At 61.4% G+C, this 27,784-nt stretch overlaps 2 protein-coding genes across 8 annotated transcripts in view; one reads left to right on the forward strand and one right to left on the reverse strand.

Moving 5' to 3' along the window:
• PHLDB1 (pleckstrin homology like domain family B member 1) overlaps window positions 1-20,405 on the forward strand; it is a 49,581-nt gene extending 29,176 nt beyond the window's left edge. For 3 of the 6 annotated variants that reach the window (XM_075546675.1, XM_075546673.1, XM_075546678.1), the window contains 14 exons: window positions 1,373-1,501; window positions 1,826-1,981; window positions 4,816-4,926; window positions 5,058-5,144; window positions 8,726-8,866; window positions 8,963-9,065; window positions 9,696-9,740; window positions 10,277-10,571; window positions 10,657-10,747; window positions 11,882-12,028; window positions 14,256-14,372; window positions 14,614-14,716; window positions 18,449-18,534; window positions 19,218-20,405. In XM_075546675.1, coding sequence (XP_075402790.1) covers window positions 1,373-1,501; window positions 1,826-1,981; window positions 4,816-4,926; window positions 5,058-5,144; window positions 8,726-8,866; window positions 8,963-9,065; window positions 9,696-9,740; window positions 10,277-10,571; window positions 10,657-10,747; window positions 11,882-12,028; window positions 14,256-14,372; window positions 14,614-14,716; window positions 18,449-18,534; window positions 19,218-19,358 — 1,752 coding nt within the window. In that variant the 3' untranslated portion in view covers window positions 19,359-20,405. The remainder of the gene's footprint in view (window positions 1-1,372; window positions 1,502-1,825; window positions 1,982-4,815; window positions 4,927-5,057; window positions 5,145-8,725; window positions 8,867-8,962; window positions 9,066-9,695; window positions 9,741-10,276; window positions 10,572-10,656; window positions 10,748-11,881; window positions 12,029-14,255; window positions 14,373-14,613; window positions 14,717-18,448; window positions 18,535-19,217) is intronic. The other 3 variants (XM_075546674.1, XM_075546676.1, XM_075546677.1) reach the window with 3 other exon arrangements.
• Window positions 20,406-20,568: 163 nt separating this feature from the next.
• TREH (trehalase) lies at window positions 20,569-26,945 on the reverse strand. 2 transcript variants are annotated; one of them, XM_075548785.1, is made up of 15 exons: window positions 26,851-26,945; window positions 25,647-25,747; window positions 25,361-25,505; window positions 25,182-25,269; window positions 24,108-24,208; window positions 23,890-23,982; window positions 23,683-23,799; window positions 23,447-23,569; window positions 23,234-23,283; window positions 22,963-23,145; window positions 21,968-22,185; window positions 21,598-21,709; window positions 21,163-21,275; window positions 20,884-20,937; window positions 20,569-20,738 (listed from the first exon to the last, which is right to left on the reverse strand). In XM_075548785.1, exons 1-15 carry the CDS (start codon window positions 26,943-26,945, stop codon window positions 20,592-20,594), a joined length of 1,740 nt encoding a protein of 579 aa, XP_075404900.1. In that variant the 3' UTR covers window positions 20,569-20,591. The 2 variants fall into 2 exon arrangements, with proteins under 2 accessions (XP_075404900.1, XP_075404901.1); XM_075548786.1 differs by lacking the exon at window positions 23,890-23,982.
• Between the last annotated feature and the right edge of the window lie 839 nt (window positions 26,946-27,784).

Genomic DNA, 27,784 nt, shown 5'->3' on the forward strand with positions numbered 1-27,784 from the left:
CCCATGTGGCCCTCCCATGGAGGGCTCGGACAGGCCTCAGCACAGGGACTGGTCTTCCTAGTGCTTCATTCTCTAGGCTTCTTGAATTTCAGTATCCTAACCAGGCCTCGTCTCCATTAGCCATCAGGAACATAGGAAATGGCCCAGACCGAGGCCAAGGCTGGGGAGGTGCTGGATCTAGCACTTGTCCTGCCTAGATTCTCTTCTCCAGGGATGAGGAGACAAGACCCTTGTAGGTGCTTACTCCCGGGGGTAAGGGTGGGGGGCGGGGAAGCTGAGCATTTCACAAGGGACTGACTCAACCTCATTTCTCCTTCCCTGGGGTGTCCTGGAGGCCAGCGGGCCTTTTCTCTGGGTCAGAGTATCGGAGGTGGCGGTGGTGGCAGTGGTGGTGGCCATGCGGTGGCGGTGGCAGTAGTGGTGGGGTCTTGGGGTGGTGTGGGGGGAGGTGGTCCTCTCAACTTCCCTCTCCAGCCCCAGCCCTGTCTCCACTCTGGTTGGGGACCATGACACGGTTTCTCCTCTGCCTGTCCTTTGGAGGGGTGACTCACCAACCCCTCCCCTCGGCCCCCTTCCGCCCTCAGAGGTGTCATCTCACCCCAGACAGAGCCATCCACCTCCTCTCCGGCCCCCTCTGAGGGCTCTTGTCACCATGGCAACGGGGAACTAATTGTAACCCTCATGCCTGCTGAGGTTCAGTCTACAGTGCCAGCACCCACCCCCATCCACCCGGCCAGCCCTCCCTCCCAGGGTGGGTGTGGGGAGGAAGTCCCAGGGGGCTGGGCTGGGGTCCCCTCGCTCACCCTCAGCTGCTTTAGCACCCTCAGCTCTTGACTCTCACGTACCCCTCCCTACCTCTACCCATACTGCCCTTGCCCTTCCTCCCAGGGTGAAATTTTGGTCTCCGGATTGAAGAAGAGGGCGGCTGAGGGGCTGGAGGCCTCATGTTTGTAATGCAGAACCAGCTTTGACCTTGACTGGTTTGGGTAGAAGGCCAGTGGGGGGGCGGGCTTTTCTTTGGATGCCCCCCCCCCAACAGACACTTGTAGTTGCAGGGGCTGCCAGAGACCACAGTTTCTGCCCTTCGCCCCTCCCTGCCTGTGGCAGCCTCCCCTGCACCTGAGCCCTGTGCCTGCAGCCCAGCTCGGGCCTCCTGCACCCCTTGCCACCCCTGCCCGCCCTTCCCCTCCCTTCCTTTCCCCTCCCCTCTCACCTGTTCTGCCGCCTGGCCTGGCAGTGCTTCCCTCACCCCGCGCCCACCCGCCCGCCGTGCTGCCCCCTGGCCCGTGGCTCGGGGCTCTGGGGGGGCCGGAGTTGAGGAGTGTGTGTTCTTTTTCTCCCCTGTGCCGCCCTCCCCCCTCCCGCCGCCCAGGAGAGGGCGGAGCTGGCCGCGGGACGGAGGCACCTGGAGGCCCGCCAGGCGCTCTACGCCGAGCTCCAGACGCAGCTCGATAACTGCCCCGAGTCAGTGCGGGAACAGTTACAGGAGCAGCTGAGAAGGGTCAGTGTCACCAGCCCCCTCCCTGGGCCCCGAGGGCCGCCTGCCCAGCAAGAAGAGGAGCGCGGCCGGCGGGGCAGGACCACCTGGCCCCTGCAGTACCTGCTCAACGCCAGCGTTGGCGCCGTGCCTTGGAGGGGACGGGAAGGCTTGGGGCCGGGGGTCAGCCCCCTCCTGCCTGCGGCTCCCAGGGGAGAGGGTGGGCTGGGAGCCCATCTCCCCCATCTCCCCCAGGCCCCAGAAGCCGCCGCCCTGGGGCCTGCCCTGGCCGGTCGGCCCGAGTGGCCTTGCGAGCAGCCCCAGCACCGCTGGTCACTGTCGTTCAAGGAGGCGGAGGCCCTGGAGACGGAGACGAAGCTCTTCGAGGACCTGGAGTTCCAGCAGCTGGAGCGGGAGAGCCGCGTGGAGGAGGAGCGCGAGCTGGCCAGCCAGGGGCTGCTGCGGAGCCGGGCCGAGCTGCAGCGCAGCGTCGCCAAGAGGAAGGTGTGCGCGGCCGGCCGCGTGGGGAGCTCCACGCGTGCGGGTTCATTCACGTCTCCGAGCCCCCAGATCGAGGGCTGGCAGGCTGGTGCGGCTGAGCCGTGCTTACTGCACCCTGACCCGCCCCGGCCTCCCAGTGGAGAGCGCGCAGGTTCTGGCCTGGAGCGGGAGAGAAGGAGGAGGTCCGAATGGGGGGCTGCCCTCCCCTCTGTGGAGCGCCCTAAGGCTGTTCAGGGGCTCGGGTGTCCCATAATGTCTGCTCTGGATCCCAGCCAGGTCAGGTGGGGGGCAGGCGTTTGTGAGAGGAGGGGCTCCCTGGAAAGAGCATGTGTGCCTTGGTGGGGGCGTGCTGGAGGTGAGATGGGGGAGGGGTGTCTGGTGGATCTGGTGGTAAATTGGGAGCCTCTGGTCTCACGACCACATCCGCCTTGCTCACCTCTCTCTGCCCTGCTTTGCTGGACAAGTGAGTCTGATAGGCTGACGGTGAAACAGGAAGAAAGCGGCCCTTTCCCAGCCGCCCAGCCAGCTAGGCTGCTCCCCCAGCTTGTCTCTACAGTGGGCCAGAGGGCAGGCTTTCAGCCTGTTGTGCTAAGCAGGAACCACGAGGTATAAGCTTCAGAATCAGACTCAGGCCTGCGGCTGGCCCTTCCTCTGTTCCTACCCTTTACTGCCAGAGGGAGCACTGTAGTGAGTCTGGGGGGTGGGGTATGAGGTTCTGGCAGCGTGGGAGGATCTGTGTGGAGGATCTGTCCCGTTACCCCCCAGTCCCCCCCATGACTCTGGCTCCTGGGCTTGGAGCTCAGCTGCTGGGACATTCTCACCCTGCTCCCTGGTTCCCACCCAGGCTCTTTGCCCTGGTGCCATGCTTTTCTGTCCCCTCCACTGGTTCATCGTGGCCCTGGAGCCCCACTACTGACTCGCTGTGAGACTGCGGCTCCTAGACCCCAGCGTCCCCATATGAGCATGGCCACAAAGGCCCCTCCTTCGTAAGGGTGTGTGTGGTGTGTGTATATGTGTGGGGTGCATATGTGAGTGTTTGTGTATATACGTGTGGGGTGTATATGTGTGTATATGTTGTGTATATGTATGTGAGTGTGCAGTATGTGCGGTGTATAGGGTGGGGGGGGGTAAAGAGAGTGACAAACACAAAGCAGGCAGTACCGCTCCTGTTTCTTCCGGGCTCTTAGGGACCGGGTGCTCCAACGAGCGGATTCATGGGCCCGGGTCAGCCTTCGCTCCCGTGCTGGCTCGCTGGCGCGGACTCCCCGGGGTTTAGCTGGACACCCCCCTGGTATTCCCTGTGCTCCTGCTTCACACTCAGGGTAGTGGCGCAGGGCTCCCTCCTCCAGGAAGCCAGTTTGGGGTGAGCCCAGCCGAGTCTGCTCCTTCCCTTGAGCACAGGTTGTTGCTTATCTTCCCGCCGGGGACACAGACACAGGAGAGATTCGCCTGTCCTGGGGGCTTGTAGGCAGGCGGGCCGGCCGGCTGGCCCAGGGGAGAGCGGGCTGCAGGAGGATACGTTCCCAGGTAGCCATCATTTCAGGCAGGTTGTGATGTGGGGTAAACTGAGCACCTTAGAATGAGCAAAGAAGTTGAGTTTGGACTCGGGGAAGGGCCTGGTTGGAGGGCCAGCTCCAGGGGGTGGCGACAGCTCAGGACAGTCTGCCAGAAAGGCGCTGAGGAGCACACAGAGCTACGGTGGGAAGCTCTGGCCGATGGGGCCTGTGTCGGCCCTGGCTTGTCTATCGTGTGCACCATGCCGGCCACAGGCTGTTTTTTGAGGAGAGGGCTGATGGGACTTAGAGACGGGACTCTACATTCTTGTTAGAAAGATAGTTGTTCGGTGCCACAGTCTAACCACAGAAGGACTGGCTGCCAGGTCCTGCACCATCAACACAGCGGCTGCTGGAGCTCATTCTTGACGCCGCAGGCTCGCTCCATCTTGGTGAAGGCGTCCTCTTAGTTTCTCCCCATCCTGACGCTCTCTCCAGGGACTGGTCCCCCGATGACATGAGCGCGGCATGTGAGGTAAAGTGTCACTTCCTCCAGAACAGGTCTGCTCGTGCCGGGCACTTTGAGAGGTCTCTGCCAGCACTGTCACGCCAATGTGTCAGTCCCCCTCCTGACTTCCTTTCCATGATCCAGCCTCTGAGGGCATGGCGGAGGGATTAGAGGCCGTGGCACCTGAGCCCCCCCCCCCCCCCCCCCCCCGCGGTGGCATTGCTGCAAGCTGCCACTTTAAAGAGGACCCTGGGCCTCTGGTTTCTTGATGGCTCCTTCCCTGAGTGCTGATTAGGATTAGAAAATGCAAATGAGCAAAGACAACCAGCAAACCCAGCCTCCTTGCCGGCTTAGGGAGCCAGAGAGAGGCTGTGCAGGGGTGTGTGTTGTGTGCGCACACGCACTCACAGGTGTGTGTGTGTGTGTGTGTGTGTGTGTGTGTAGTGGTGCAGAAACCTCCGGCTCGAAACTGGAGAGAGTGTTGGGGGTGGGAGTGGTAGGGTGGTCTTGACCACTGAAAGCAGAGGGTTGAAAGTTGGGGCGGGGAAGGGCGAGATCATGAGCCGGGACTATTTGGGGGGAGAGGACTGATAGGTCTTGTTATGTTGTGAGGGAGACTCCAGTGGGGCTGGGCCATGGCTGGTTGCCCAGGGTCATACAGAGGGGGGAGAAGGGCAGAGGGAGGAGCTGACTGCATCATCTGAGTTTGCCCGGGGTGGGTTGAGGCCAAAAAAAAGGGCTGGTGGTTTCCCTGCACCCAGGCCTGGGCCTGGCCTCCCCTGGGTGTAGTCCCATCTCCCCAGGGCCCAATCACCCAACCACCTTGTCACCTCCAGGAGCGCCTGGCCGTGTTGGACAGCCAGGCGGGACAGATCAGGGCCCAGGCCGTGCAAGACTCGGAGTGCCTGGCCCGGGACAAGAACGCCTCTCTGCAGCTGCTACAGAAGGTAGCCCCCAGCAGCCTGGGCCAGGGCGAGGGCTGGCAGAGCGGGAGGGGGGTGTGGAGGGGTAGGGAGAACCCCCGCCATGGCCTCCCTTCTTGCCCTTCTCTGACTGCTGCTGCTCTCTGTGCGTGCAGGAGAAGGAGAAGCTGTCCATGCTGGAAAGACGCTACTACACTCTCACGGGGGGCAGGCCATTCCCGAAGACCACCACCCTCAAAGAGGTAGCACCCGCCCACCAGGGAAGCTTCTTGGAGCGGTAGTGTGGGGACAGCTTCCTGAGCTGGCTGTGGGGGGTGAAAGGGGCCCGACAAGGTCTGGGACTGACCCTCTGGGGCTGTCAGTCACCACTGCCTGTCTTGGTCCCAGGAGCCCACAGAGCCTGGCGGCTGAAGGTAGCTGGGTATCTTGAGGGAGGGGCTGCGTAGCTTAGAGCTTTGTGACAGTCTGAGGCTGAGCAGACCCACCCTGAAGGGAGCATGAGGGCCAGGGGGTGATGATCCTGGGTACCCATTCCTCCCTGTCTCCCTGCTCCTCACCCCAGTGCATAAGCCATGTAGGCCTGGAGTGGGGTGCCTGGCTCCACCGCCTACTCGCTCTGAAGGCTGAGCTGTTCACCCTTGAGAGATGGAGCTGGGGATGGAGGCTCTGGGCCTGTCCCCAGGGTCCTCTTAGGCTGGGGCCACCTCCAACCCCTTCATCCTACCTGCTTCCACTCGGCTCTGCCCCCAAGCACCAGAGGATATTGTAGCTGTGTGCTTGGAGGGCCTTCTGCGGCCCACCTACCCAGCCACCTACCTGCCCCCAGCCCACTTGCAGCTCCTTCCCAGGGCCAGGCTGGCTGAGGGGCTGGCCAGGGGGTAGCACACTCTCCAGCCCATCTGCCCAGCTGTCCCATGGAGGGCCCGGGTGCCTATGCAAAAATCAGGGTGTCGAGTGGTGTATTAATGTGCGTGTGCTCTGCGTGGCAGGATTGGTCCATGTCACACACTGGGCCCTCCTCATTTTATGTCACGGTGGCCCCTAGAGTGGAGTCTGCAAGCGTCCCCTCACTCACCTGCCACGTGTACCGGCAGACAGGAGATGCTGCACTTGGTCAGCACGCTTGCCCCCGACACCTCGCCGAGCTCAGGGCTCTGTGGCATGTGATGACTAGGACAGTCTCCGGCCTCCCAAGTCCCTACCTATACCTGGTACCTGTCCAAGTCCCTACCTATACCTGGTACCTGTCCAAGTCCCTACCTATACCTGGTACCTGTCCAAGCTCCAGGCTGATTTTTCTCCCTGGCTTTCAGCTCCTCCCTGCTATGAGTTCCTGCTCAGGCCCAGCAGGTAGGGTGCCAGGGGACCCTCAGGGACATGTGGCTGGTGCTCGGTGCTGCTTGGTATGCACCCGTCCCCAGGGGGTTGGAGACGGGTTCTAGAAGGAGGGTCCGGACCCTTGGATTCTAGCAATGGGCCAGTCAGCTTTTGGGGCAGGGGCTGCCCCAGGAGGAACCTGTTTGTCCTTTTCTGGCCCTCACCCTGCCCTGACTTTGGGTTGACATAGAGTGACAGCCCTGCGGCCTGGCATGCCATGCGGGGCGTCAGCAACTGGTGGCGTCCCATTCATCTCCCTGGGCCTCCCTGGCAGCCAAGGAGTCGGTGAGCCTTCCAGAGGTTCTCCAGCTCTGTCCCTGCTTGGAACTGGCTGCTTCTGCCACCTGCCCCGTGTGCTTGCCCGGCCCCTGTCTGACAGCGAGGTACTGGCCCTGAGTGCCCACCTATACCCCCTGCCTCCCCTCAGGCCTGCCTCGGGCAGGGAGAAGGGCCCCTGGCTGCCCTTCTGCCCTAGGAGGAGGGCAGTGCTCTCAGCACTACAAGCTGCCCCTGCTCTGTGCCCCCATTCCAAACCCCTGTCTGCGGGCAGGGTCTCCTGGTTGGTACCAGTCCATGAACTTCTTGTATTCCTTCCTGCTTTGACCTTCTCCCAAGTACGCGATGCTTGAGCGGCCGAAGGCGTTGTAGGGCGCCTTGTCTTTACTCCCCTCCCCTGCGCCAGGCCTGCTGTCTGGGCTCTTGCCTCCTGGGGCCTGGGGCCCTCTATCTGCCTTTCTCCCAAACTGCCGCCTTCCCTCCTCCTCCTCTGCTTCCATCTCACCCTTCCCTGAGGTCGGTGGTCATGTGTCCCTGGTGCCCCAGGTCCACTGGTCATGGGCTGTGTCTCTCTCCCGCCCACCAGCTCCTTGGCTGGAGTCAGCGGGGTGCCCAGCACCTGTGGCCTGGTTGGCTAGCCGGCCGGCCCCTGTCGTCATGACAGAGCTCCTTGCTAGCGTGGGGATCTGGGGTTGAGAGCATGTGTGACTGTTCTTCTCCGCCTGTTCCTTACTGTGTGTCTCTCTCTTCCTCCTGTACTCTCATTCCATCCCTGTCCCCTTGCCCTGGCCACTTCCTTACCTTCCTGCCACTCGCCCTGGTCCTCACTTCCTTCCCTTCCACCCACCGCGCCCTCCAGATGGAGAAGCTGCTGCCCCCTGCGGTAGACTTAGAGCAGTGGTATCAGGAGCTGATGGCCGGGCGGGGGACGGGGCCTGCCGCCTCCCCTCACTCCTCCCCCCCGCCTCTGCCCGCCAAAGCCTCCCACCAGCTACAGGTAACCCCCCGCGCCCCCTGCCCCCACCACTGCCTGCCCACTGGCCTTGCTCCTCTGCTCTGCTGCTCTGTCCACCCGTGCCTTACTTAGGCTATGGGTCAGCTCCTCCGGGCGGCCAGGGTGCCTCTGGACCCTGAGGAGAACAGCGGGGGTCTCTTTGGTGTCACCCCCTGCGTCCAGTGGAAGGGTACTGTGGAGCCATGGTCAAGTTGGGGAGCCGGCTGGTGCCCTGGGCTGGGCCCAGCCTGGTGGACCCCTGAGTGTGGGCCTGCTCTGTTCCTGAAGCTTCCAGTCCTGGGACTTCTCAGGGAGTCTGGGGACTCGACCCGATGGGGATGCATGTGCCCTGTGAGGACCTGCTCTTCTGGTCTCTGAAGTGACAGGTGGGGACAGACTCAGTAGAAGTGCTCTGCAGAGGCTGGGCAGAGGGGGCAAAGACTCCAAGCAGGGGCCTGGGAGCATGCTGTGGAGGGTGCGGGGCTGCCTGGCCTGGTACTCAGACAGCCTCCCGAATCCCCATCCTGAGCTCAGCCTCCTGAGCTCCCCATGCCATTGCAGCCCCTGAAGGGGCTGTGGGCCACACGGCCGTGCTTGGGCCGCTCTGGACAGACTTCTTACACATTTGGAGTTCTCTCATCCCCGCCACACATCAAAGCCTGCGCCATAGACAGGGGAGTTTCCCCAAGGCCACTCTGCTGGCAAGTAGCAGGGCCTGAGCTGAGTGCTGTGCGGGCGTAGGTGGCCCTCCCTCTGTCTGTTTCTCTCCGTCTGTCTGTCTGACCTGCTACTTGAAGAACCTTTCCCAGAGCCAGGGTGTGCATGGTCCCAGGTCACAGAGCTGCCAGCAGTGACACCCACTGGGGCCAGGAGGAACTAGCCTCTAGTCAGCTCTGTGCCATGCTGGCCAGCCGGCAGTGACCCCTGGGCAAGGGCCAGTTTACAAAGTCCTCTCTAAAACCCAGATCAGGCCAAGGATTGGCCCACGGAGGGAGAACTTACAAAGGATGCAGCTGCCAATAGCTTCTGCCCACTGGGCTGGCATGCCATCAGTGGGGCTCAGGCAGCTATGCAGGCCCCATGCCAGGTGGCACGTGGGATCACAGCCAGCCTATGCGATCTGGCATGGTGGCCAGGGGGCGAGGCCGAGTTCACCAGGACATCTCTTCCCTCTAGGTTTACCGCTCCAAGATGGATGGCGAGGCCTCCAGCCCCTTGCCCCGGACCCGGAGTGGCCCCCTCCCCTCCTCCTCTGGCTCATCTTCGTCTTCTTCCCAGCTCAGTGTGGCTACCCTGGGCCGCAGCCCCTCCCCAAAGGTCTGCGTGATGGTGGGGGTGCAGAGTGCTGGTGCCTGGCCGTGGGGAGCGGACCCTTGGAGCCCAGGTCCTGACTGGCTGCTGCTCCCTCTGCAGAGTTCCCTGCTCACCCACAACGGCACAGGAAGTCTTCCTCGAAACCTGGCAGCCACGCTACAAGACATTGAGACCAAGCGCCAGCTAGCCCTGCAGCAGAAGGGTGAGAGGCCAGCTGGGGTGCCCCATGCCCTCACCCCTGCCCACGCTGCTCACAGGGTGCTCCTCCCCAAGCTGGGATCCCGGCAAGAGCAGAAACACATTCCATTAGACACTCGAAGGAGGATTTCCTGGGAAGCTCTCAAAGATCCCAGGCCAGCGGGCTGAGGGGCCGAGGCTGTGGGAATCTGCCTGCAATTCAACTGCCAACGCATAGTGACCCGACAGGACAGGGTAGAACTGCCCCAGGGTGTTCTGAGACTGGGACTCTTAAGGGAGCAGAAAGCCTGTCTTTCTCCTGTGGGGCAGCTGGTGGTTTCCAACTGCTGGCCTCGCAAGTTAGTAGCCCCACGCATGAACACCGTGCCACCAGGACCCCTTGCGATCCACCCAGCAGATGAGGGCAATACCTGTCAATCTGAGCCAGGCTGATCTGAGACCTCCTCCTGTCTGAAGGCAGGGGGGTGGGCATGTTGACCTCCAGAAAGGGTTCCCAAAGAGGGTTCCCAGGGGTCTCTGTGCACCCCTCCCCCGTGAACGTCTCGGTTGGTTTGAAAGTCCATGTCTCTGCTCTCTCTCCTCTCGTCCCCTCTGCCTTTCTACCCTGCCCTCTGCCCGGGGCCCCTCACGCCAGTCGACTCGCTGCCTGCCGGGCCCCACCCCGCCGACGAGCCAGCAGGTAGAGCGGGGGTCACTGAGGGCATTGCTTTGCCCAGGCAGCCCCGCCCAGGCTTCAGCATGGTACTACCACCCAGGTGGTCGGCTGGCTCCCCGTCCAGCTGAGGTCCTCTGCCCTGCGTCTGCTTCTCCTCTCCCCCTCCTTCCTTCCTGCTACCCTTGCTCTGGCTTCTGCCTTGCAGCCGGGGTCTGTGTTTGTCACCCTGGGGCGCGGGCGGCTCCCACTCCCCCTCCATCCCTGGCCAGCCCCCAGCAGGCAGGCTGGGTGCATGCATCTTGCCTCCCTGCCTGCGCAGGGCTTGGCTGTCACATGCCTGGGCCTCTGGGAAGGTTCGGGGCCCTTTGTGGATTTAGTAGTGCAGAAGCAGCCTTGAAGCCAGACCGTGGGGCTATGGCCACTTGTGCAAGTGACTGCAATGCTGGCAGGCGGCAGGGTCTGGAGCTGTGGGGCTTCTGGGGTGCCCCTGTGTGGACCCCTCCACCCGTGTTTCTGGGTGGGGGCGTGCCCACCATTGACACCCCCTCTTCCTCCTGCAGGGCAGCAGGTGATTGAGGAGCAGCGGCGGCGACTGGCTGAGCTGAAGCAGAAGGCTGCAGCCGAGGCCCAGTGCCAATGGGATGCACTGCACGGGGCGGGCCCCTTCCCGGCAGCACCCTTGGGCTTCCCCCCGCTCATGCACCACTCCATCCTGCACCACCTGCCGGCAGGCCAGGAGCGCGGGGACGACGGGGAGCACGCCTACGACACGCTGAGCCTGGAGAGCTCGGACAGCATGGAGACCAGCCTCTCCACGGGGGGCAACTCCGCCTGCTCCCCGGACAACATGTCCAGGTAGCTGGGCCCTCCCTGCCCAGAGCCGGCCCCGCCCTCCTTCACAGCCCTCCACCCACTTGCTCTCCTCGCTGTGCCTCCCCAGTGCCAGCGGCCTGGACATGGGGAAGCTGGAGGAGATGGGGAAGATGCTGAAAGAGGCTCACGCCGAGAAGAGCCGACTCATGGAGTCCAGGGTGAGGTGGATTTGGGCCCGGCAGGGAGAGGCAGGAGGGGTGGATGCCCCAGGGTTAGCCGGCCTGCCCGCCCAGGATCTCTGCTCCACCCCAAACCCTTTCCGACCCTCACATCATTCCCTGGGGTTTTCAAGTTTGCAGTGTTCAAGATAGGGCTAGGGTGGTGTGGAGAGGCAGGGCGGGTGCGGCCAGTCTGCTTTCCTTTATGAGAGCCTCTTCTGGGGACCTGTTGACCGGGGGAACCTCGGTCCCTCACCGAAGTCCGGTAACACTGCCCGCTCTGCGTTGCCCTGTTAGCTGCAAGGTCCACGTTCCAACCCACCAGCCTCTCTGAGGGAGTGAGAGGGAGCTCTGTGGTCCCTTAAAGACCTACAAAGCCCGGAACTCTCTTTGGGGCTGCTATGAGCTGGAAATCAATGCAGCAACAGCGTTCGCCCTTTTCTTTGGGGGAGGATACTTGCACGGTGCAGTGGGTTAAGTGTTGTGCTGCGTGTGGGGTGCCGTGAGTTGGAATGCACACAAAGGAAGCGGGGTTTGGGATTTACCTGCATGGCAAGTTATTCCACTTGGGATGCTCGCTGCCCTCGAGTCGATGCCGACCCTGTAAGACAGGCTAGGTCTACCCCTGTGAGCTTCCGAGACTCACTCTGTATGGGAGTAGAAAGCCTAGTCTTTCTCCTCGGAGCAGCTGGTGGTTTGAACCGCTGACCTTGCGACGGTTGGCAACCCAACAGGTAGCCCGTAATTCCCGTATGTTAGCTGTCAAGGAGTTGCTCAGCCAGTCCGTAGGCTGAGCAGCCCTTTAGCGGGTGCTCAGCACTCCGTTGGCTGGTTGCGTGGTGGATTGCTTCCCTTCCTCTGGGAGTCAGCGGTGATGGGTGTGTTTCGGTGCCACTACCACCTGAGCCCACGTCACAGGGGCCGAGCCTGAGCGTGTCCAGGGTCCCAGGGCTGATCCTGGCGGCAGAGCTGGGACAGGCACGTGTTAGAGCATTGCCCCTTACTCAGCAGGTCCCTGGGGGCAGGTGGACTCTGAGGCTGGCTCCCCCTCCGAGATGGGTGTTTCCTGGGCGGGGCCAGGGTTGCTGACGGGGAAGAGGGCGGCTGTGGGCATTGACCCCCGCTTGGCGGCAGGAACGGGAGCTGGAGCTGCGGAGGCAGGCCCTGGAGGAGGAGCGGCGGAGGCGTGAGCAGGTGGAGAGGAGGTTGAACAGCGAGAGTGCCCGGAGGCAGCAGCTGGTGGAGAAGGAGGTCAAGATGCGGGAGAAGCAATTCTCCCAGGTGAGGGCGTGGGGGCGTCAGAAAGTTCGTGGACAGATGGCGTGGAAAGGTATTGGAGTTTTCCCGCAGTGTTTTTGAAGCCCCCTCCTGCAAGGTTACCTTGGGTGTGGGTGCTTAGGGGGTACCCCAGGGTGCTTTCCCTAGGTCGGAAAACTCATTCTATCCAGGAATGATTGCTGCTGGTTCAGCAGACGGCAGTCCACCTGAGAGTCCTTCGGTCTCACGGGGCCGAGACCCCCTTGAGCTTATTCAAGCGAGTGTGTGTGTGTGGTGGGCGCCAGGAGGATGTGGCCATCTCCTTGCGGGCGTTGGCACCAGAGAAGGAGGTCTGGCCCAAGTCTGCCAGAGATGGGCACCGGAGGTTCAAGAAACAGATGGCTGCCCTCGGCCCCTCTCTGCTTCAGATGCACCCTTTCAGCCTGCCCTTGGCCCTCCTACACATGGTCCTCGGTCGGACCGCCCCCAGGACCACCATGAGCTGATGGTCTGGCCTTAACCATCCTCAGTCTCAAGGGCTGCCATAGCAGGAGGACTGCAGTGGGTGACTGCAACTGCGTCTCGTAGTTAGGGGTGCAAGTTTGACATCGGGGCACCAGTTCTAGGGCAAGGCTTTCTCGGTCCACCGGCTCTGAGGACAGGTTCTGTCTCCTGTCTCCTTTGGGCATCTACGGTTGGAGTATTCCTTGGAGCGCATCATGTGTCTTGGCAGCAGCCTTCCTTGGGTCTGGGAGGTTCTCGGCACAGGGACTGCCAGTCCAAAGGACACCCTGTTCCTGGCACTTCTCTCTTAGAGGTTTTGGGGGCTTCTCGACTTGCTTCTCTCTCCTTGTTAAGGTCAAAGTTGGGGCTGTGGCCACAGCCCAGAGAGACTCCCCTTCATGCATCAGGGCTGTGACCCGAGGCAGCGTGTTATAGCCCATGATAACCCTGCCTCACGCACACGGCAGACAACAAAATCGTGGTGAACGTAACCCACCCTCCTCGCTAACACAGGGAAATCAAGGTTTCTAATCCCTCGCACGTGGAGGGTGGTAAGCACATACTGGTGGGACCCCAGCTGATGCATGTTTTTGCAGGACACGGTTCAGTCGAGGACATGGGCCTTTGGCGGGCAACTCCAAGACAGCACGACACTCATTTTCCCTTGGAACAGAAGCTAGGAGGAGAGCTGGCCTGACCCCAGGCCCTGGCCCCATGATGCCTGTAGGGCTTGGACTAGCTGTCCCTACTCAGGCCACCCCAGGGTGGAGGTCCTGTGGTACCTCCCCCACAGTGCAGCAAAAGCTGCCTGGTTTGCTTTGGGAATTAAGAAATAGCCGGAAATCCTGTTTTACTTGTGTGAGCGGAATTCTGTTGATGCCAGGTCTCCCTCTCCTGCCTCAGTCAGGGGCCACTTTGGGACTCCCCTCCTCTAGACACCTGTCCGAAGGCTCAGGCCTTGCTGGAAGAGCCCCTGACAGGTGCTGGGGGCGGTGGGGAGTAGCCCATCTCCAGGGCACTCCTGGTTTTCCTTTAAGTGACTTGTGGTCATTCTGCCTTTTCAGTGATCCTTCCGGGAAGGGCACCAAACCAAACCACAGACACTGCTGTCCAGGCGGTGCCGGCTAACCGCAGCCCATCGGGCAGGGCCGAACTGGCCCTGTGGGTTTTTAGGATTGTCATTCTTTACGGGCATAGGAAGCCTCCTCTTTCTCTTGAGTAGCAGTTGGTGGCTTTAAACTGCCGACTTTAGGGTCAGCCCAACTCGTAACCATGATGCCACCAGGGCTCCTCCTGGGAAGGAAGGTGGAGCAGCAGGGTGGGGACACAACAGGCCGCAATTTCTGTTTGGTGTCAGAATGTTCTAGATGGAATAGAACTCAGTGATTGTCTAGTTCAGACCCATCATTTTGCCTGTAAGGAAACAGAGGTCCAAATGGGACCTGAAATTTCAAAGGACGTCAGAGATCAGCTTTCTTTCTGGGATCGCCATTTGAGAACAGCCTGGCTTCCTGTTTCATTCTCTCAGCGGAAGGGGAGGGGAAGCAGGGCTCTGTCTTGGATGTAGGTGGACTCGGGCAGTGGAGCGAGGCCAAGGGGAACCACCTTACCTGCCTTGGAGCAGGCAGAGCCCCACATCTTGGTGAAACCAAGGGGTTGGGGAGGTGACGGGGTTCAGAAGAGAAACTGGTGGGCTTGGCATGAGGGGAGAAAGGAGAACCTTCTGATCTTGCTCTCTGGCTCCCAGGCACGACCTCTGACCAGATACCTACCAATCCGGAAGGAGGACTTTGACCTGAAGACCCACATCGAGTCCTCAGGCCATGGGGTGGACACCTGCCTGCACGTGGTACTTAGCAGCAAGGTACAAGTGGGCCAGCCCCGGGGGAGGCCAGAAGGCCCTGTGGTCAGAGGTCCCTCCTGGGCCCTCAGACTGGTGGCCTCAATACCTGCCTCAACCCAGAGGTTCCTGCTCCAGGACCTGGGATACTGGCCCAAGGAGGTGTTGGGGACCCCCTCTGGCTGCAGGGCATAGTGACAGCACGTGTTGGGGCTGCTCTGGGGGCTGTACGTCTGGACTCTTCTTACCGCCCCTTTCCCGCCAGGTCTGCCGCGGCTACTTGGTCAAGATGGGGGGCAAGATTAAGTCCTGGAAGAAGCGCTGGTTTGTCTTTGACCGGATCAAGCGCACCCTCTCCTATTATGTGGGTGAGTTTTGACGAGACCATCCTGGGGGCCCAGCAGAGCTGGCACGCCTGGGCTCTGTCACCAGAATAGCTCTTGACTGTCCCCTGTGGCTCTGAAAGGAAGCCAGGCTTCCAAGTTGGGGACTAGGGGCTTGGGCTAGGCCTTGTCCTCCCTCCATGTAAAATGTACCAAGTATATCCAGTTCACCACCATTTATCCATCCATCCATCCACCCACGCACCCATGCCATACATGCATGCATCCATCCACCCATCTATCCATGTATTCATTCATTCATCCATGTATCCATCTATCCATGCATCATCCATATATTCATCATCCATGCATCCATCCTTGTATCCATGCATCCATCCATACATGCATTCATCCACCCATCCATCTATGCATCCATCCATGTATTCATTCATTCATTCATTCATCCATGCATCCATCCATACATCCATCCATGCATCCACCCATCTCTCCATCCATGCATTCATTCATCCATCCATGCATCCATCTGTGCATCCCTTCATGTATTCATTCATTCATACATGCATCCATCCGTCCTTCTATACATCCACCCATCTCTCCATCCATGCATTCATTCATCCATGTATTTATCCATCCATCCATTCAGCATACCCTTGAGCATCTCGTCAGCGCCCGGCGGTGTTCAGGCTGTGGGGAGAGGCAAAAGGATCACGGCTCTGCCCCTTGCACCAGATGGCAGACAGTGACCAAGGACAGTGAATGTGGGCAGGGGACACCTGGCATTGTAGCCCATGGGGCCCTTGTGGTCCAGGTTGTCTGGAAGGTTCTCTCAGAAGTCCTCAGACGGCAGTTGAGCAGTCAGGACAGCACAGAGGACATGCCCACTGGCCCATCTGCCCTCTGCTCTGTCCACTCCAGCCTCTAGCTTGGTTGCTACCTCCATTCCCCTCCCCTGGAACTTCCTGCAGACCTGCCCACCAGGAGCCTGGACAGGTGCGCCCTCACCCTGTAGCCAGGACAGGCACATGCGCTGCTGTGACAACCCCGGGGGCTTCCAACCCCAGCGCTTTCTTCCTCACTTGCCCATGTCACAGGCTGAGTACGCCTTTCCGGGACACTGCAGGTCACAGTGGCAGAGGAAAGGGCCCTTCCAGGTCTGTGTGAGCATTCGGTGCCCAGCGAGCAGTGGCATGCATGGCATATCTTCCCTCACCTGCTGGCGAGACTGGACTGCCAGGTCCCGTCCAAGCCAAAGCGGAGACGTGCGGTGCTAGCAGATGTCCAGAGGGAAGGGACGAGCTGGCGTGCTCGGTGCCTCCCTGGAGGGGGAGGGCAGGTCTTCAGTGCCTGGGGCACGGAGCTCTGTTTCCGGCACAGAGGTGACTCTCGTCAGGGCTGGGGACAGAGTGACATGGAGTCTGTTGGAACCACAATGAGGGCAGTGAAAGCCTGTGTGTTGAGCAGCGTGTGGGCTGGGTGCCCCGCCAACCCCTCTGTCACACCTCTCCTCCAGCTTCGTCGTAGCCCTGCCTTCATGCCCATTGACGAATGGGTCCACAGGCACCCAGAGGGTAGTGCCCAAGGTCTCACAGCTCCGAAGAGGCAGAGCTGACAGAATCGAGGCGCTCAGGCTCGGGAGCAGAGAAGGGGGAGAGGGGCATGTGCCCCATGCGTGGGTCAGGCCTGCTGTGGTGGAGTGGGGAGGTGATGGGGCCGGGTGTGGGAAGCCAGCCAGCGGGCACTGAGCCTCAGCAGATGCCAGGTGGTGGGCAGACGTGGCCTTCCTGTAAGACGTGGATGGAAGCCGGCCCGAACAGCAGGCGTTCCTCAGCAGGGGGCCACGGCCCCAAATGGCCAAGAGTGGTGTGGACCCAAAGGGCCATGGGTCAGATTCAGGGATGAGCTTGGCAAGAGAAGGGTTCCCGCTGTGCTCGGCTGGTGCCAGATGGCAGGAGGCGGGGTGGGTGGTGGGCGGGGAGGAAGCAGAGCCAGGAGAGTGCTACTATTTTCAGGGAAGGAGGCAGCTATGGGGGCCCGGCCCCGGCATGCGGAATGCCTGTGTTGGCTGGCACAGACTGGTCCTGGTCCATACACAGGGCAGGTGTTGGGGTCAGACCTGCAGCTGGATCAGAGCCTGGGCTCTGCTGTACCTCCTGCCTCGACCCACCCACCTGCTGCCCTTACAGAACCCTCCTACTGCCTCCAGGGCCTGCCTGTGAAGCCTCTGCTGACTGACCCCACCTCCTCAGGAGGGTTTCCTGCCTCCCCCGCCCCACCCTGAACTCCAGCCTGCCAGTGGCGGCAGCCCAGAGCGTGGTGGCCGTGGAAGGGCTAGTGCCCATGTGGACCCCTTTGAGAGTGTTCCCCACCCACTCGTCACGACAGCCTGCAACCCCACGTGCTGACAGCGCCACCGGAGGTCGCCTGCGTTGGCCTCCCTGGTCAAGGAGCCTTGGTGACATCATAGGTTACGCATTGAGCTGCTAACCCCCAAGGTCTGCGGTACGAAACAGCCAGCGGCTCCTTGGGAGGAAGACAAGGTTCCAACTCCCATTAGGGCTGTTCCACCCTGTCCTGTGGGGTCGCTGTGAGCCAGAGTCCACACCATGGGGGGAGTGCTTGAGGAGAAGGGTCCGAGCTTATATTCGACTCACAGTCCCTGGGACTCAGCCCTTCAGCAGCGCGCACTCTGTGCTTCGGGGGATAGACCGACCAGTGGGTACAGGAGTCCTGTGCTGTTGGTGCACCAGAGTGAACCACCGTTCCCCACAGTGGTAATATTTGCAGCGGGTTTTGAAGGTAACTTAGGAGTTTGGTGCCAAGCGTGTTGTTATGCCTGGTCCAATAGAACGCACAGTTGGTGCTGGGGAGGGCAGCGTTGGCACCAGTGTGGGTCTTTGTCAGGCCAAGGGAGCAGATGTGTGTGTGTGTTTGTGAGCAGCATGCTAGCTTTGGGGAGCTCCCCATGGGCACGGTGGGGGATGGGCAAATGGGGAGGAGGGTGCTGGCCAGCCAGGAGGGTTCAGCAGGTAGAGGAGCAAGGTTCTAGGTTGCTATAAGACAGGGAAGGCAGAGGAAGGGCACCTGGGGCGGGACTGGCTTCTTGCCTTCAGACCTGAGCAGCGAATGCTCCAGCCCACTGTAAGTGGGGCACCTGACGGCCAGGGCCCTGTGGCCCCACCCCAAACTGTCTGTCACCTCGCCCTCCAGTTCTGCTTTGCTCCCCTCCTCTCCTCCCCAATCCACTCCCAGGCTTGTCGCTCTTCCTTTTGCAATACTAGAGTCACAGGTAAGTGTGGCCAGAAGTCTCTGCACAAGAGTTAACACCCCCCCACCCCACCCCCTGCCTCATCTTTCTTGCTCTGAACAGCTGGCGGCGGTTTCAGCTGCTCACCTGTCACCACCAGGGCTCCTCACCGCAAGGCAGGATCTATGCGGTGGCCGTCGGTTTGGATTTGGTGGTCTGCTGGTAGGCTGTGGAGGCTTAGCAGAGGGGCTACCTACCCCGGACAGTCACAGCCTCAGTCCCCACCGGGTCCTGTAGGGTCACTGAGTCGGCATCGACTCAGGGCCCCGAGTTTGGTTTGGGGTTTGTGCGTGGTTACGAGTGTGGCTGAGCATCATCGGTGGCTTCAGGGCTGCGTGCTTGGTCTCTGGAGTCCCGGGGAGCTGGCCCCATCACCCCTTTCCTGATGGGGAAGCAGAGGCCTGTGGGCCTTGCCGTGGGTGGCTCATCAGCCCTCCCCTCTTCCTTGGCAGACAAGCACGAGACGAAGCTGAAGGGCGTCATCTACTTCCAGGCCATCGAGGAGGTCTACTACGACCACCTGCGCAGTGCAGCCAAGGTCAGGGCTGCCAAGGGTGGGGCAGGGGAAGCTCGGGGGAGGAGGGAGGCATGGGCCCTGAGCAAAGTCCTGCAGCATTCATTTCTGCTTCAAAGCTCATTCCTTGTCCTCTCTAAAATGGTCTCTTCGTCTCTCCTTGTGCCCTCCCCCAGAAAAGGCTTTTCAGCTTCACTGTGGTGACTGAGGTACCCCCCTCCATAACCAGAACTACCTCACATTAATGCCTCCAGGGCTCTACTAGCTCCTGACCCTTGACTCTCCCCTCAAACCACCCTCCTCCCCGGACCGAGGCCTCAAGGAAGTGGGAGGTGTGGGCAGGGTGGGAGCAGGCAGCCCCCGGACCCAGCCTGGTTCATGTCCCGTGGGGACCGGCAGCAGGTGGGTCTGGGGTCAATGGTCCTCAGAGATTAGATCTGTGGAGTGGACTGGGTAGTGGGACTGAGAAGGCACCCTCCAGCCCACCCACCTGATGCCCCCCAGCCCTGGTCACCACTCCTCCGGGTGCAGCACCCTCGATGACTCAGCACTTGGGGTCTGGTTCTCTTAGGGTACACTCAACCTGGGCCTATGTGGGCTGCCGGGGTCTCAGCCTGAGCTCCAGGCTTCCTGGGAGTGAGGTATGGTGGGTGGAAGATGGCAGGTGTCTGCCCTCTCAGACCCTGTCCTCCCCCCACCCTCGGCAGAGCCCAAACCCAGCCCTCACCTTCTGCGTGAAGACCCACGACCGGCTGTACTACATGGTGGCCCCCTCTGCAGAGGCCATGCGCATCTGGATGGATGTCATCGTCACCGGGGCTGAAGGCTACACCCAGTTCATGAACTGACTGCCACAGGCCTCCCTGGACCCTTGGGCTGGACCTGGCACCCATGCCCTGCCACCTGCTGCTCTGCCAGCTCTTAAGGTGGTCACACAGTGGGCCCTGGCCTGAAAGGGGAAGTGAAACCAGGGTTCCGAGACTTGTGCTGTGTGGTGGGAAGCTCCATTCAGGGGTCCCGGGCTGCAGCCCCGCGAGAACCAGCCCAGAGATGATAGGTGGGGAGGGGCCTCTCCTGCCTCCTTGACCCTGTGGTAACCATGGTGAGGCTAGGCACCCCAGAGAGGACCTCCCGCTCAGAGCTGGCCCTGCCTCTTTAAGGGACAAACTGGTCTGATTCCGCCAAAGATCCCCACCTGCTTCAGCTCCTTGCTGTGCAGGTGGCTCGGAAGCTGACAGCCACATCCAGAGTGGGAACAGCTCATGCGCAGTGTTCCTAGCCCCCACCCCCACCCCATCCTTCACCCACCTTTTTTTAACTCAAGGGTCAGAGAAAGCAGCTCGTCAGCCTTGAGCTCTCAGCCCCATCCCTAGTTGTGGACACAGCCCCGTGGTCCCCATAGCGATGGCTCCATCACCATGGTTACATGTTGCCTTGGCGTTGGGGCTTGGCATCCACTTCAGCCCAAGGGTCTGTGCCACCATCTCTCCAGCCAGTCCCCTTGGCCCCTTCCCCGGGCTCTTGCCTGTCTCAGGGCCCCTCTCCGCCCACTCCCGCTCGTGCCTTGCTCAGGGTCAGAGGGAGAGTGAGCGAGGGAACGCCGGAAGGCCCTCCTTGCTCCTGCACAGGGCTGAGCTGCTGCCCAGTGGCTCCCCACGGGGAAGCCTGCTCCAGAGAGGAGTGAAGACAGGGGTCGGCGCTCTGGCCCACCCTCCCTTCCGCCCAGGAAGGTGATGGGAAGGGATAGCCGGCCAGCGAGCTGCCCTGCACGCCTTAACACTAACCCCCTTCTCTCCCCCTTCCCCAGCACCAGGGCCCGTGGCTGTCTAGGCCTGGGTTGGGGGGTTTCAGTATTTGTAAGCATTTCAGCAGAACAATAAAACATTTGGAGTACATGAGTGACTAGAGCCACAGTTGTGTAGGGTGTGAGGTGGGGGGGGTTCTTGCTGTGTTTCTACCCTAATGACCCTTGACCTCAGGTGCATAGATCTAAAGGGGCAAGAGAAGAGGCAGGAGCAGGTAGAGGCTCAAGCAGAAGTTTACTGGGCTTGAGTGCTGGTGCCCGATGACAAGTGAGCACGTCACCACCACCATAGCAGGAGGTGGGGCAGGAGGGCGACTGCCAGGCAGTGGGATTCCCAGAGAGCTAGCCAGGCCCCCGAGGTCAGCCGGTTGCCATAGCGGTCCAGGAGCATCAGAACTACTCCGTTTGTCCAGCCAAACCCCTCCTGTAGAAGGCGGAAACATGCCTGGCGGCCTTGGCCTCCTGGGGGTGGGATGTACCCAGGGCCTGACCTGCCCTGCCCAGCCCAGCCCAGGGACCTGCCTGAAGGGGAGGGCGCAGGAAATGGACTCAGATCCCTGGATCCTCACCTGGACTTCATACTCGCCCCCGCCTCCTGGTTGTCCACCACTGTTGACGTCGTACTAGGGAGCAAGGGGGAGGGCTACAAGTCAGGCAGACGCCCTGCCCCAGTCTAATAGGGAAAGGGTGGCAAGGAATGGGGGTCCTGTCCAAAGAAGCCGGCTGGGCTGTAGCTCTGGCTCCTGCAGTGCCCCAGAGTGACCACTGGGGGCCGCCACCATCCTTGGCTTGCTGGCGTGGGCTCTGCGTGTGCCGCCTGTTGCTGGGGGCTTGGGTGGAGCACTCACCTTCTCGTACATGGCTGATGTTTTGGAGTAGACGTCGAAGTTGGTGCGAATCCAGTTCTGGGCCAGCTGGAAAGCCACTTCCTGGGCCCTGGGCGAGGACGACTTGGCCAGACCTAGATCCCCAGCCCAGGTGAACCTTGAATCTCCAGGACCCGCCCACCCCCACCGCCCCCCAGGGGAGCAGAGGAGGGAAAGAAGCCCCTAGACAGCCCCACCCCCACTTCCTGGGACCAGCGCTGAGACCAGTGGCAAACAACAGAGGACCTCGGTGCCAGCCCCGTGGGAGCCTGCCAGCTTGGAGGATCGAGAGAGGCATACATGGACCCCAAGTGCTGTGGGCATGCCTCCTGGCAGCCGGGAGGAGACCCGCTCACTCTACAGCCAGGGGACAAGGCCCCAGCATGCAGTCTCCACCCCTGCCCCCTGCCTCCCTACCTCTGATGACCAGGTCCTGCAGTGGGGCCCAGGCATTGGGAAAGTCCCACTGCTGGCCTGAGTTCTGCAGAGAGGTCGGGATCCCGTGCTTGAAGATCAGGATCTGGGTGTCCTAGAAGGTTCCAGACAGTGCCATGTCTGGTTGGGCTGGATGAGGAGCCAGGTGTCCCCTTTCAGGCCCTTCTCGTCTTGGCTCACAGCTGCCCCCTGATGACTGCAGTGGGACCTGCATGCTAGGCACCAGCGCCCCCACCAGCGCAGGAGGGGTGGCTGGCTGTGATTCCTGGAGGGAGGCCCCGCTGCCCAGGGTCAGAGGGCACAGGCCATTCCACCTCTACGTCCCAGTCCCCACCCTTGGTGGCCCCTTCACCTCCAGATATTTCAGAGCCTTGTCCACAACAGCCGGGTCGGAGAAGCAGCCAGCCCAGAGGGGAGTGAGGTTGGAGGGGTAAAATTTGCTGTTCTTCCTTCCACTCTCCAGGTCGTGGTCGAACCAGGCGCCCTTCTCCGAGTCCCACAGCACGGCCTCCAGGGCGGCCAGGCGCTGTGCTCTCAGGGTTCTGTACTTGGCAGCTTGGGCCTCATTCCCTGGAGGGGTGGGGCTGTCAGACCCCAGCAACCAGGGTCTTAGCCCTTGGCTGGTCCCTGGAAGGGGTCTACTCTGGCCTCCTGCTCTGGGCTCCTCCCCAGGGCTGAGCAGTCTTCCCCCGGGCCGCAGCATGCCTCTCTGGGGCTGCTACTTCCAGCCACTGCTATCCTAAGGCAGCCACATTGCGGCACAGGTGGGGGGCTGCCCCAGATTTCCCAGCTGCCTCTGCGTGAGCTGACTGCCTGCACCATCCATCTCACCCTCAGGTGCGGAGCACTTCACCACTGTGCCACCAGAGATTTTAAAAAGGAGAACTCCCTGCCATCGAGTCGATGCTGACTCACAGTGAGCGAGCCGGACAGGGTCAAACTGCCCCCGTGGGTTTCTGAGACGGTCACTCTTGACAGGTGTAGAAAGCCCTGTCTGTTTCCCTAGGAGTGGCTGGTGGTTTCAAACTGTGGACCTTGCAGATTTCAGTCCAGCATCACCACCACGCCACCAGGCATCACAGCCCCTGGGATTTCCTGAGCACATGGCAGCCACACTTCCAGCGTCTGCACTGGTCTCTTCCTGGGCGGAGCCTCTGGGCGTCTGGTCTCCAGACACTGTAGGGGCGAGGGGAGCCCGGATGTGTGTGGAGGATGTCTGTCACTTGCCCGAGAGGCTTGAGAGGCCCCGGGGGAAGGGAAAGGTGGGCTAGGTTTGAGCACGCTGAGAAGCTGTTCACCCCAAGGTTCCACCTCCGGTTCAGTGTCCCAGGTGGGGGGGGGGCTCACCCAGCCTGGAGTAGAAGTTGCCCAGCAGCCCCTCTGCCTGGCACAGGAAGCTGTTGAGGTCCACAGGCACCAGCTTGCTTGTCCGGATGCTGCTGAGCTGGCCGCTGGAGAGCCAGCGGGAAGAGAAGTCCCAGCCCGACTCGGCCCCTGCCTTCAGTTCGGCCCACAGAGCCTCCCGGGCACCTGTGGACACAGAGCAGGCGCCCACCAGTGCTGGCAGCTGGGCCCGGCCTCCGCTGTCAGGAGATGCCCGCGCCCTGTGACCGCTCACCTTCCGGCACGGTGTCTGCCAGCTCTGCATCTTTGCTGTAGGACTCTGGCCTGGCGAGGAGGGGTGAGCACTGGAGTCTGGAGCATCCTGACCCCCGTCTCCTGGCCTCGCAGCCTCTGAGTGGCCAGTCTCTATCCTCACTCCAGCTCCGACTAAACCACCTCCCTCCGCTCGGGGGGCAGACACGGGATTGAGGGGCCAGCGCCTTCTCACCTGGGACCCCCGTAAGGAACGTAGTAGCGATTCAGGGTGTGACTCTTGCCCCCGACACTCACGTTGATGCTCCTCTTCTCCGCCCAGAAGTTCAATTCCAAGGCCAGGGTTTCAATGTTCTCTCTGGAGAGCAGACACCTCCTTAGTCCAGGCCCCCCAGTCCTGGGAGAGCCCACGAAGCTCTGCTACCCCTGCCCCTGGGCTGGTGGAACTGGGGCCCGGGGGGCGGGACGCACCTCAGGAAGGCGATGTCGTTGGTATGGGTCAGGTAGCGGTCCATCATGAGGGTCAGGAGCGGGGGCTGGCTCCGCTGCAGGTAGTACACGCGCCCGCCATTGGGGATGTGGCCGTAGCTGCCAAGAGGAAGGCTTGCTGAGATGCTGTTGGCCGTGGCCGGAGCGGAGGCCAGCCCCCAGCCCGATGCCTGCTTCTCTCCTGCTCACGTGTTCACCAGGTCCAGGAAGTTCTGCAGCATGCCCTTCACCGTCCCGGGCATCTCCGAGAGGAGCAGGCCCTCCATCACCCAGTAGGAGTCCCTGAGGGAAGGGACAGCTCAGGCCCCCTGAGCTACCTTGCTCAGGACACCCCAGGTCCTTGGCTCCCTGTCCCGCTGGCCCTGTAGCCGGAGCCCTTCCCACCCCCGCCCCCCGGCCACACCCACCAGTAGTAGAACTCCAAGAATCGGCCGCCGGGCACCACAAAGGGGTGTTTGGAGTATATCAGAGAGAACCAGTCCGGGTGGCTGGAGACCTCGGGCTTCATCTGCGGAGCGGGGAGACAGGCTTTGCTTTCTGGTCAGCACTGTCCGCCCCACCTCCCCCCTGCCGGACTCTAGAATCTGAAGGGGGATTGTTGACCACGACAGGAAGGGGCGGATCGCTCTCCACTGCTCCTTGGACTGGGACTTGGTACACAGCAGCTGTCTGGATCCAGGAGAGCGGAGGAGGGGGGCCGTTCCCTCCTGGCTCCTGCGGCTCCCCACTTCTCTGCTGTCACCATCAGCCAAGCCCAGGGCAACCCCTCCCAACTCTCTGCCTTAGCTGTGAAGGGCAGCGGAGGTGGGAGCCGAGCCTCGATGTGGTGGGGGGGGGGGGCGGATTCTGTGGATCCCCACCAGGGAGGGTCTTGTTCATCCCCTGTGTGTTTGTGTGGAGCAGGGGTGACGTGTGTGTGTGTTGGGGGGTGTCATCTGATTTCAGTTATTTAAAGGGAGCCAGGAGCCGGCCCTAGGCTGTCCCTCAGGACTGCCAAGACAAGCGCCCTCAGTGAAGGAAGGAAGGGGCACCTAGTGCCACCCTGCTAGCCTGCACCAGGGCATCAGGGCCAAGTGGAGGAAGGCCATGGGATCCACTCGCTGTGCAGCCTTGGGCAAACCGCTGGCCTGGCTGAGCATCAAGGACGTAGCAGCCGTGCCACGTGCAGTGGTCAGTGCAACTGTAGCATGAGAGAAAGTCCCCCCAGGAGCTCTGGACAGCCGTGGTCAGGGACAGGCGCGGTCTGCCCCGGCAGCCTGGGGAAGGAGGGCTTCCAGGCGGAGTGGGCAGTTAGCAGCACTGCTCAGAAATCTTTCTAGAGAGATTCTGGGCAGCAGTCTGGGTGGGGGTGGAGGTTCTTTCCTCAGGAAAGGAGGCCCATCTGCGCTCCAGGGTCTGCTGTGAGCCTGGGGGGGACCCGCTGAGCACGCCCCCATCCAGGGCCCCTACGCCCAGGTCTGGGACAGCCCTGACTCCAGCACCTTCTTTCCCAGCTTCTTCCAGAGCTGGTGCAGCTCCCCGGCCCAGGCCCGCAGCTTAGCGTCCGAGATATTCTTCAAGAACTGAGGGCTACAAAAGGGTGGGTCCCACAGGACTCAGGAGGCAGACCTGCCCCCCTCCACCCCCCATCCCCCTCTCCTGTTCCCTGCCCAGGCCTTACCTGTCTTTCCAGTCTGCAGGGGTCCAGGGGTCCAGCTCCTGAGACCTGTCCCGGAAGTGGCTGTTAACAAAGTCCTGCAGTAGCTGCCGGGGGATGCTGCTGTTGTGTGCCCTCCTCAGGTCCTGGAAGTTGCTCAGGACTTGTTCTGGAAGGCAGTGGGGAGGTGGGGGTGGGGGTGTCAGCCCACAACCCGCTCGCTGAGCCAGAGCCAGAGGGGTCTCTGCTTGGCGTTGCCCCCTGACATCTTCAGGTGGAAGTTGCAGGAGCAGGTGGCCCCACTCCTTACCTGGAGCCACGGACAGTGGCATGTCCACAAACTGCTTATCATCCTGGAAGAGTTTGGCCATCTGAACTTGGTGCAGGAGCTGCCCATGGCAGTAAATCTGGCTGCGGGGACCATCAGAGACAGCGTCATGGGGGGCATAGGGAAAGAGAGGGCCAGAGCCTGGGCAGACTGGTCAGGGTGTGTCTCCTGGGCACTGGGCAAGGGAGTGAGTCCAGTGTGCGGCTGGAAACGGGGGCCCAGAGATCACAGGGCCTAGAGAGCTGCGAGATCCTCTCACACACTCAGCAAACCATAGAAGGCCAGGCAAGACTGATTACACAGCTCTCTTGACAAGGACGTCCAGGCCAATTGCTCAGGAGGAACCTCTCCATCATTCCAGAGGCAGCCCCTCCCCTCATCGGCCACAGTGCAGTAGCAGCAGCCTTCAACATACCACCCCCACCCCGGCCCGGGACCCTGCCTTCTCCACCACCAGCCTCCACTTACCAGGCTCCACGGCCCCGCCCCATTCTGGTCCCAGCCACACTGCCTGCCTTCCTGGCCCCTGAACGGTGGCCCCCGGGTCCTCACATTGCTGTCTCCGTGGGCTCACACCACAAGGGCAGTGATGGAAGGAAACCCACCAGCCATTCCGCTGGAGCACACAGAGGCTGTCTGCTCCTGCGCAGACCTGTATGTAGCCCGGGAAACCCCACAGGACCACTCTGAGTTGGAATCAATTGGGCAGTTTGGGGTTTGGATTTTGTGGGGTTTATTTGCTTCCTCTTCTTTTTAAAATATCGCTATTTCTCTTGTACTGTTTTCTTGTCCAATGGAGGGTTCGTGAAGGTCGGGGCTCAGAACTGGTCAGGGCGGCCTCCCAGGAAGCTGGTGGAGTACATTGTGCCTGGTGTCCCGGGAGTGCCCCAGCAACCACAGTCCGGAGTATCCTTGTCAGGTGGCCCTTAGCCCTTTCTCGCTCCCGGACTAAGGGAATCAGACAGAAAGCCTTCTAGAATGATCCTGAGTATAGCCCTGCTCTGTCCAGAGAGCAGCTGGCAGGGCAGGTGGGGCCGGCTCTGCCCAGCATCTTTTCCCAGCCCTGAGCCCACTCCACACAAACCCCGAATCTCTTCCCATTTTTCCGAATGGCTGACTCCCAGAGCCTGGGATTGACTCCCAGCCTTCTGGACCCAGACCTTCCCCCGCTACCCCCCACTCCTACCTCTCACAGGGTGGGGGCAGGGCCTCCTGTGATCCGAGCCCCAGGCCCTGCAGCAGCAGCAGCAGCAGGCGTAGCACCCAAGTCTTCCCGTGCATGGTGGCTGCTGTGGCCATGGCCGTGGCTGGGAACGGACAAGCTGCTGCAGGTCCTCAGGCAGCTGAGCCCAGGCTGCCCTGCCTGCCAGCGCAGGCAGCCAAAGTCCGGGCTTTGAGGTGTGGCCACCTGAGGGATCAGCACCTGGTCTCCATATGGCCTGCTGACCCTCCTGCTCTCTTGGAGACCTCTCAGGACTCCTGTCCAACCAGAAGCACCAGTCGGCCAGGCCTCTACTGGCACCATCAGTTCTCCACCTTCCTCATGCTGCGACCCTTTCATACAGTTCCTCATGTGGTGGTGACCCCCAACTATAAAATTATTTTCATTGCTACTTCATAACTGTCATTTTCTTACTGTTAGGAATTGGGTGACCCCTGTGAAAGGGTTGTTCGATCCCCAAAGGGGTCTTGACCCACAGGTTAAGAACCGCTGCCTTAGACCCTCGCCTGCGAGAGGGGGGCTGGGAGGGGCACCTGAGGGCCAGTGAGACAATGAGACCGAACATCCACAGCCAAATGCCAGTTGCTTGTGTGACCCCATGCCCACCAGCTTAAGGTCTACCCTTTCCCCTAACACTTCAAACAGAAAGCTTGAGTTTCTGTCTTGGGTGTGGCGTGGGCCCCGGAGGCCTGAGCGACAAGGGAGTGGAGGGAGGGCTTAGCTGTCTTTTCACCAATACTTGTCTTCATGTCCTGAGTCAACGGAGTTTGCAGTGACCTTCCTATCTGGCTTCCAGGGACTCTGGCCACTTGCCCTGCCCCACCCAGCTGTGCTGGCCGTGGCCCAGGTCCAGTCACATCCAAACTGAGTCTGCTCTGCACCCCTCACTTTTACAGAA

This window comes from Tenrec ecaudatus, chromosome 4 (assembly GCF_050624435.1).
Source record: "Tenrec ecaudatus isolate mTenEca1 chromosome 4, mTenEca1.hap1, whole genome shotgun sequence".
Lineage (NCBI taxonomy): Eukaryota > Metazoa > Chordata > Mammalia > Afrosoricida > Tenrecidae > Tenrec > Tenrec ecaudatus.

Coding starts and splice junctions, on each gene's coding strand:
- TREH (XM_075548785.1), bottom strand. CDS start 26,945: ATGCACGGGAAGACTTGGGTGCTACGCCTGCTGCTGCTGCTGCTGCAG. Junction 23,983..24,107: donor TTCTTGGAGTTCTACTACTG/GTGGGTGTGGCC, acceptor CCCTTCCCTCAG/GGACTCCTACTGGGTGATGG. Junction 20,739..20,883: donor GGGGCGAGTATGAAGTCCAG/GTGAGGATCCAG, acceptor CGCCTTCTACAG/GAGGGGTTTGGCTGGACAAA.